Source organism: Fibroporia radiculosa (assembly GCF_000313525.1).
Source record: "Fibroporia radiculosa TFFH 294 genomic supercontigs, scaffold4726, whole genome shotgun sequence".
NCBI lineage: Eukaryota > Fungi > Basidiomycota > Agaricomycetes > Polyporales > Fibroporiaceae > Fibroporia > Fibroporia radiculosa.
In genome coordinates, this window is record NW_012133411.1 from 75,564 (window position 1) to 84,591 (window position 9,028).

Sequence of the window (9,028 nt, forward strand, 5' to 3'; positions counted from 1 at the left end):
GGTGGGAGTTGAGAGTGGATGCAGGAGGAGCGTGTGCGCGTTATGCAGCCGTGAGCCATTGGCGTGCTTAGGCATGGATACTGTTTGGCTAGTACTGAGCAGGAGGATGCTACCAAATAAAACGGTCTTCCAAAACCTAGGGAGAAATTGAAACGCAATGTAATGAAGTTAACGCGAATCGTTGCCTAACGACATTAGTTCTTTCAGATCGAAACATACTAATGAAAGCGAATACTTTACGTCAGACGCTACAAATGGAAACTAGAAGAAGGCCAAATACAATAAGTTAATCTATCTCTTTCGAAAGCACTACATAATTTACTGTAACCAGCTGTGAGCAATGCTATAAGATTATGGTGATCATACATATACAAATTAGTGAAGGCTTTTATACATTCCTGTCCGTGGTATCTCCTTACAAGAACATACAAAATAATAATTCGTGAGGATCATTAGTAATGTGGCCGACCATGGAATGAGTCACTATCGGTAACAACCTCAGTCGATAGCATCACCACAGGCTCCATTCTGCGCATATTGGTCAATGAACATTGAACAGCCTGTTAGATTGCAAGACTTACGAAGGCCTGGTCCTACTATCAATATATCTCATCTCCATGGCCTAAAGCGGCATTAGGGTAAATAGTCAGGAGATTCAACTGAAGTTGCCTACCTTCTCTTCCTTGATATTCTGGCGAGCGTTGAGCCTGTGAGAAGCCGATCAGAGGATCTACCAACCCGAAAGAAGGATTACGTACATGGCAAGCAGGGAATTCACGTAGACTATATGTAAAATCTTATCAGGCTCGAAATGCGCTGGGAGTACAGGCCGACGTACTATGGCTTCCCGGAAAATGGAAGATAGACCAATACAGGACATTGGTACTTGCAGCGAGATACTAGTACGATGTCACTGTGAGAAACTGAAATTAAGAAACATGGTGCCACTCACGGCAGTAGCCTGCCCAGTTTGAACCAGGCTGTTTGTAAAACGGATCAGTATATGGTGGCTTCGCAAAACAAAAATAATAAGCATCACACGCACGCAGTCAAGATTCCGCGATTGACAATAAAGAAAATCAGCCTTCGAACCACGCTTTCATTGCTATTATGTGTGATAATGTTAGATTTGGAATCCGGATACGAGCGCAGTCATTGTAAACTCACTTTCTGAAGCCTATCCTCTCCTTTCGCAAGATCCAAATAAGAACCAATGTAATATAGACATCCACGACGGAAGCTGTGACTGGCTGAATTGAAGCCGTAACCTTGGGCAAGAAGTCAGGTCAATCACGAGGAAGTCCATGTTCAGCACTAATTACCCTGGTCTTGGAGTAAACGCCTGGGTTGGTAGGATCTTTAAATCTAAATCGCAAAATCACATATCATCAGTAGCAAAAACGGGCTCCACTAATGTAGACATTTACGCTTCATAGGCATTGCCTTTAAGATTGGGAACATAAGGTGAATATTCACAGTATCAAAGATGAAAGCTCACCAAATCCGCAAGCTGAGGGCGCGAGCTTCAAAATATGCATATGAACACATAGAGGGAAGAATTGACGAACCACATGAGACGAGCGCGATTGCAACCTATCATCTCACGTGAGAGGTGCTCAGAAGAACCCAAGGGAAGACATACCGCCACCACCGTCAATACCAATCGATAAGATTTGCCGGTGAGCACTTCCATAACTCAGCGATAAATAGGAAAATACATCAAATAGCCGATACCTACTCACATCTCCAGATCGTAGCCAAATAGTAACTACGCTGTGATGAGCCTAACTCGACAGGGGGGATAACGAATATGTGCTCACAATTGTGCAATGATAACAACGAGTGACTATGTTTCGGTTTAAGCGAGCCTCCACTTCTCAACTGCCGGGAACTCACTGAGATAATATACTCGACCTAAATCGTTGACCAAATCAGTGTGACTGATCAGATCTAAGTCAAAAACAACAGCTTACAATACCGGTGCTGGACGCGTGTTGTACAATGAATAAAGATCAATACGTAGAGGCAAAAACCATACTCACGCAGGTAGATTCGTAAGCTTAATAGGATTGCCGTGCCCTTCAACAAGGAAGTAATAGAGATACTAGAGCTTTGCGATGAGATGTCCTCTCCATTCGTGAACTGTGTGATTACCTCTATGGTTAGGATCGTCGCTACAGAATCAAGAACCCTTGTGGCGAGTCAGACTCGGAACGTGTACTTCTTACACATTCACTAACCATAGCACGCCAACCTAGGAAATGTTAAGAGACCCAGCAGTGATTCTATTGTTCGAGACGCACTAGGCCCTTCAGAAACAAGGGATCGTTGGGATACCTCCGAGAATAATACAGTGTTTGAGCGCAGGTGACGCCATAGATTCTACTCGATTGTCAGCGATGAACCAAAGTCTTAAGCGAAATGAGCCGCACTGGGTCGCAAGAACTGTTCCAATGAAAAAGCAGCCTACGGTAGAATCCAAGTGAAGATTTGGCCCGGTCATGGTGCGGAGAGCGGAAGGGCCGATAGGCGGCGGCAGCAGTCTTCCTGACCACGGATCCTAGAATATATATATGGGCGTCAGTGCAAGATGGGCGACGAGGATTATGTAACACCCGCTCGAAAGACAAGGAAGCCAGTGGTTTTCCTGAGCGAGAAGATGCGTTTCGTACGCTGATGGACCAACCTAAACGCTCAGCAGGTACATTCGACTCTGGAAGTCCAGATTCTGGAACAATGTAAGGAGAGGTGTCGGGGTCGGGATCAAACGATGCCTGCCAAGTCAGCTTGTCGAGGAAGGGGGATCATAGACTGATTGTGTGCGCCATTCGTCTACAGAAATTCATTCATTCTGCCATCTGACACCACGGTGAGTTGTCGCCATTTATGGTTAACTTCCTGTAAATCTGCGACATGAACACCACGTGCGTCGTGGATAACACATGGGAAGTATGGGAGCATACACTAGAATTGTGGATCAGCACCCGGAACAATGATGCCGTGTCAAGCCGGAACGTGATGCTATCAACATCTCGGACCGCCGGTACTTTGATTGCTAAGCATCTCCTTGAATAATGGATAAGCATAGCTTAGAAATAGACACTGCAACAGGTTCACTGCTCGCTCTCGCAACACCTTTATCGAAGAGTGAGCGTGCAGTTACGACCTCTAGTATGTTTCCAAATTGCTTACAATCACTGCCGGGTTTTGTAAGCGCTCACCGTAGTTCGCCGCCGACTGTCGTTTGACCCGAGATCATTCTCGTACCGTCATCGTCTATCATATGTCACAGTCAGTACGGCACTGCTGTGGAGGCTGGATTATACCCGTTGTAGCGCAGCTGCGCCATCAGCTCCTCTCGGATTGTTGTAAGTTGTGATCATGCGGCCCACAATGCTACCGGGTTGAAGTGGGCGAACCGCCCACTTCAACCCATGCTAGTCGCTTTAAGGCTGCAACATTCGGTGATTGAGATGGACATTCGCGTCAAATTTAAGATGCGCCGCTAGCCCGTCAGCCGGCGAGTTCGGGACCTCCGGCGGTCCGCTCGTTCGCTTGCCCGGCAAGCACTTTCGAATGGGTTTGAAACTAGACGCGCAATGCAATTTTTCGGTGGGGTACCGGTTCCCCTCTCCGGATCTAGTAGCTGGCCCATTGCCCGAGTGACAGTCTGACCACATTGGACGCAGCATATATTGCGGTGCTTTGTACATTGGTAAGTTGACCCCGTATATTCTGCACACAACGGAGCAGTGGCAGGGTTCGGCGCCACCTCTCGTCTCCTTCACGACGAAATTTGACGACTCGTTGACAGCCCTGACACGCGCTCTCGATGGCTTGACGGATCGAATGATGAGTTGCTTGACCTCTGGACAGACGAAATGCAGATTGCCCTCCATCAGGTTTGTAAGGACTCAGCGGGTAACTTACTTTGCATGCAAGGGCATGATGCGCGAATTATGAGCGTTCGACTGCGTACTACAGAAAATTGTCCTATCATTCCGCAAAGCGGTGTGAAATGTCGCGATCTTCATGACCAGATTCCGTGTTGCCGCTGGACACACACTCACTTCGTCCGAGTGTGCGCTTGTCCAGTTCATTAGATACTTACTATTAGCAACGGTATTTGTGAAGACATGTCGCATTGTTCGTTGCTGATACGACGACGAGCCAATTATGACTTCTCAGCGGAACAACGCGTATGATCCAACTGGTACTCACGTGTGAAGCCCTATCCGATTATATCACAGTCCATCTCTCGATACATTGAGATTCGCTCATTCCGGATCAGCTCGAAGGTATCGGAGATGCGAGGCGCAAGGCAGCGTGATGGGCATATTTCATACGGTAGACGCGGATGTCGGGGAGGGAAAGTCTATATGTTTCACCCTGGGCTATGTAATCTCGGGCCCGTCGGACAGATGGTGATTGGAGCAGATGGTATTTAAAATCCGAGTCGGCGATCGAAGTGCCTGCCAATCCTGACACCGGCACCAACCAGTCTGCGGTTGGCTGCTCAATCTTCCCACAGCCTATCATTATGTCACGATTAGCAGAAGATCTCTGGTAGCTCCGGAAGGTGCATACGTGTACGATAAATACGAACGTTCATTCGCGACGAACAGCCGACTGGCAAGACCCGTATGCAATGATGGCGCAAGGTTTTCGTATTTGTACTTTATTTTGATGGCGTCCATTCACCAAGTGGGGGTTGCATGGCGAATAGTTGATAAACAAGCATAACTTGGTGCCGAAGACTAGCTAGTGGAGCGGAGACTTAAAATCCTCAGCTATCGGCGCCGGGTGGAGCCCATGAGTTGTCATGTGATGCTAACTTCTCGAATTGGGCAGTCTCGGTTGATATATCGCTTTGGATTCGTACCCATTCCCGTTGCCAACAGCCCACGGGGGTAAACTTCCAGTCGGAGGTTAGATCACACTGATCTTAATGAAGAATGTGTGACTGACTCTTTCTTTACCAAGTGGATGACAGACCGGCAGTCTATCGACTCTGTGTGCAGGTGTAAAGATTGTGACACAGACACGGCGGTGCGGCTGTCTCTACGCCGTTCGGTATGATGCCATGCTGCAACTAGAAGGACAAATCATTGTTCAATCATTTGGCCTCATAGCGCTCACTGAAGCAAGGCTAATGAAGAATTACGGAGTGGTTTTGCTAGCCATAGTTATGGCTTGCCGACATGCCGCTGAGCATCAAAATTACAGGTTGGGGTGAGTCCGACCGTGGCACCTAGATCCTGCCAAATGAAGATACTTTGACAGAGCTCAAAGCTGTGATTTTGGAGCCCGGCTTGATCCAGCTCGGCCATAATTATGGCTGGCTGACTAGTAAAACCGCTCTATTTGGACTCTGCCTTCCCCGCTTACGGATCAAACACTTACTGCCTCGTGCATCAATCGCACCCGGTTAATCATGGATGGGAAAGGAGCCGAGGGATAACTTATCGAACAACGTCCCCGCAGCTTGATTCAGACCGAGGAGTCAGGCGCTCTGACTGAGGGTTTTCCTCCTTATGTAGAGCCCGACTTTAGCTGCAGCTGTTGTGGCCATATCCGGCGCTGTACCACTCGCCATTCAGTCATGGATTTGTCGATCCCCTTCTTCCAGAGCGAGCTTCTGTTCTACCCTAGCCTATCGTGTGTATCCAGTCTATCCTTAACGACACTCATTTCCTATGGGGTATATGGCACTTTGGACTGGAGACCCGTATGTCACCCGTCTATCGCCCGTTCTGCCATGAAGCTGATCTACCTTGCAGATTGTCATATTCACCTGCTCCGATTTTCTTGCCATGGGGCTTGATCACTACCTTGACAATGCTGAAAACCTCGCTCAAGCACGAGCGACAGGGAATGATGGCGTTGTATCGGTATTCACTCAAGCGCGTATGATGTTAATCTGCGTCGCGTGTATATTATTTGGCGCCCTCTTGTGTTCTCCTATACAGACGTGGGCTATCACAGCATTATTTGTCGCACCTGCGCTGGTCTGGAACAGACCGCTATTCTGGTTACCGATACGTGATGTGGCCAACGCCCGGGGAGACGACGAGGAGCCAGCTGGGTTCTTCAAGCATGGGTTCGTTATAAAGCGTATACCTGGCATGAAAGCTATTATTATTGGGGTGATCCGCGGGTGAGTCAGATCGTGCGACTGACATATCCAAGTGATTTTCTCAACATTTATATCATGATAGTTGTGGGACGTTCGCCGTGGTACACTCCGTATTGTCTCCACGGTTGCTGAACAACGAATCAAGCATGTGGACTCCAACACAGCTACTTATATGGTCTACGATCAACTGGATCTGCCATACGGTGCGCACAATGCACGTTCTAGCGCTGAAGTTTGTCATTTACATGCGATTGTTTAGACGATGGCAGATGTTCGCGACTACATTGACGATCTGAAAGAGGAAATTCCTACCTTGCCAGTGCTTTTTAAGTCCGTGCTCAAGACGAAGGTGCTCCTGACGTTCTTGCATGCCGTCAACATCATCAGTTTCTCCCACAACGTGTATATCGTATTTGGCTCCCTCTACGCTACGCTGCTCGTGTGGTTATTGGACGAGAGCAGTCCGAGGAGTCATTTCGTCTTCAGCATGGAGGGCCAGCCTTTAACAATTGCTCTATATTTCGCCGTTCAGGCCTGCAAAAAGCTCCCTGCGTTTGCATAGCGTCATGTGGCTATTATTGAATGTTGTATGTGTTGGTACGATAACTTATTAGTTGATACCCTAGCCATCGATCGACTTCGAAGCTTGACTCTAACGTAGGACTAGTTGCATAGGACTGTATAATAGTAATATTGGTTCTTGCCGAAATAAATGTGTGAGAAATGTAATACGATGAGGAAGGCAGGCTCCTGCCCATCCGGCTTCGAGGGGTAGAGCCAGGAGGAGCGCAATCTCGCTAGCTGGCACCCACAGATTACGTGAATATTCATACTTAAAGTAACTCAGCTCTTGATCTGGTTTAGTAAATTGAAGCTTGAAGTCTCCTTCCCTCGGAGCGGAGGATGGGCAAGAGTCTGGGCTCGTCTCTGCGCTCTCCGTTGACCGCCGGCACCATATGATGTTCTGTGTTAAACCGTCGGAAGTGCACTGCGCCAAGAGATGGTAGTTCAGATTTCAAATAGTACGTACTTACCGCTATTTACCCCATTGGAATACTTACTAAGCTTGTTCGGGGTCAAATTCAGGCACATGCATCTGATTGTACTGTGGCTCGATGCATGAATGATTCAAGAACGCAAAACACCGCCATCTACAGCGGGATGTCATGAGATGATCAAGTATGAGACTCTATCAGTCTATGAGCACTCTTCGACAGCAAGGAATGGGGAAATAGGGAGCACACGGTAAGCTACCGGCGCCAATAAATTCAAGCTCAAATGGCATTCTGCGCCAGCGACTTGGAGTAAGTACTTATGCAATGTCAACGCGGCAGCGCCAACACGGGAAATCTAGCACCATCACATTTCGGCCGGAATTTTGTGCCTCACTATACTTAGCAATCTCTGACAAGCCATCGTGCAGACATCATCCACAGTGTTCACCTCGGCTACTCAAAGTCTTAGACAGACATCGTCGATTCACATGCAAGTATGTTTCTTATAAGTATAATATTAGAAACGAGGGGCACGTAACACGAGGTACGTATATGGTTTTCTGGGCGTGAATCACAATCATGGGAGCCTTGTGCAACGCCGACGACTCACTTGGGTTCCGATAACACCGGATGTAGCGCTTGATTTCCGATCCTCATCGGACTAAGTGGATCTCGGCGACTGTCTCTGCCCGCTCATCGTACAAAGTCTATAGATTCTACTAGAGCTATAGATACAGGTCTTACGAAACGTCATTCGTTATGTCTCTGAATACTTGCCTTCATTGATTGAACTCATGGGGTTCAATCAATGGGGGCAAGTAAAGGCTGACAGACGGCTTGAGTCTTAGACTATATATGGCGCCGGCCTCTCTGATGATGTATCATGCATCACCGGAGAGGGCGCTAACTCCCGCCGGATCGCATCAGCTCCTGGATTAATGAGCGCACATTGTGACAATGATTTATGTGCTAATGACGCTCAGCATTCCTGTTCCTCGGCACGCCGAGTGCCTTACCAATTCGATCATTCTGTCCTACATTGGCTATGCGATTTGCCTTCACCAACTGTGATTGTACAGCTCCCGAGTTATACAAAGAATGCCTTAAATCACTGTTGCGTATGGAATACTCCCCCAAATCCCCCTAATTATGCGTCTTTGGATTTCATCGGTGCTACTAATAGCCTCCGCCCTGCCATTTGGCCAATGCGCATTATATTCTGATCCAGCACTTCTGCCGCAGAGAGAGTACGATTTCGTGATCGTTGGAGGTGAGTCGTTCCTTTGTTCTGTGCATCATCTACGTCCGCTCACTGGTGTTAGCGGGTATCGGGGGGAGCGTGGTCGCCAACCGACTGACTGAAGTCTCCAGTTTCTCTGTCCTTCTCATCGAAGCGGGTATAACGTGAGTCCAGGTGTGCATGCCCGTGGGATTCAAACGACGAGCATTGATATCTTGTAGAAACGAGGATGATGTGGAAGTCGAAATTCCATTCCTTTGCAGTTCCCTATCCCCTAACACCCCCCTCACTTGGAATTACACGACGACTCCCCAAGCCGGTCTTAATAATCGAGTCATACAATATCCTCGCGGTCGTATATTAGGTGGAAGCAGTACAATTAGTAAGACTTATACTTTTTCGGAGTCAGATTATAGTGCCCAGGCCTACATCTACATCTTATTACAGATTATATGTTGTGGAATAGAGGGTCTGAAGATGACTGGAACCGGTATGCTGAATACACAGGGGATGAGGGATGGTCATGGACAGAGATTTTTCCATACATGCTGAAGGTAAATTTCGTGGCTATAAATCGCATAAACGTCATCTCACATGTAGAAATGCAGAGCGAAGACCTCGTCCCTCCCAGCGACCATCACAACACGGCAGGCGAAG

The 9,028-nt window shown here is 47.8% G+C and overlaps 2 protein-coding genes across 2 annotated transcripts; one reads left to right on the forward strand and one right to left on the reverse strand.

Annotated features, from left to right (window-relative positions):
- Nucleotides 1-452: 452 nt before the first annotated feature.
- On the reverse strand, nt 453-2,503 carry FIBRA_05571 (uncharacterized protein; the record flags this gene model as incomplete). Its single annotated transcript, XM_012327331.1, has 22 exons — nt 453-528; nt 582-622; nt 674-707; nt 759-783; nt 839-899; nt 953-980; nt 1,046-1,105; nt 1,168-1,268; nt 1,323-1,365; nt 1,428-1,443; nt 1,499-1,510; nt 1,569-1,593; nt 1,643-1,686; nt 1,743-1,768; nt 1,821-1,846; nt 1,897-1,914; nt 1,974-1,983; nt 2,043-2,104; nt 2,155-2,191; nt 2,241-2,254; nt 2,304-2,382; nt 2,433-2,503. The coding sequence occupies 22 exons, from the start codon at nt 2,501-2,503 to the stop codon at nt 453-455; spliced, it is 909 nt and encodes a 302-aa protein (XP_012182721.1).
- Nucleotides 2,504-5,602: 3,099 nt separating this feature from the next.
- FIBRA_05572 (uncharacterized protein) lies at nt 5,603-6,698 on the forward strand (the record flags this gene model as incomplete). Its single annotated transcript, XM_012327332.1, has 4 exons — nt 5,603-5,728; nt 5,781-6,157; nt 6,219-6,339; nt 6,396-6,698. The coding sequence occupies 4 exons, from the start codon at nt 5,603-5,605 to the stop codon at nt 6,696-6,698; spliced, it is 927 nt and encodes a 308-aa protein (XP_012182722.1).
- Between the last annotated feature and the right edge of the window lie 2,330 nt (nt 6,699-9,028).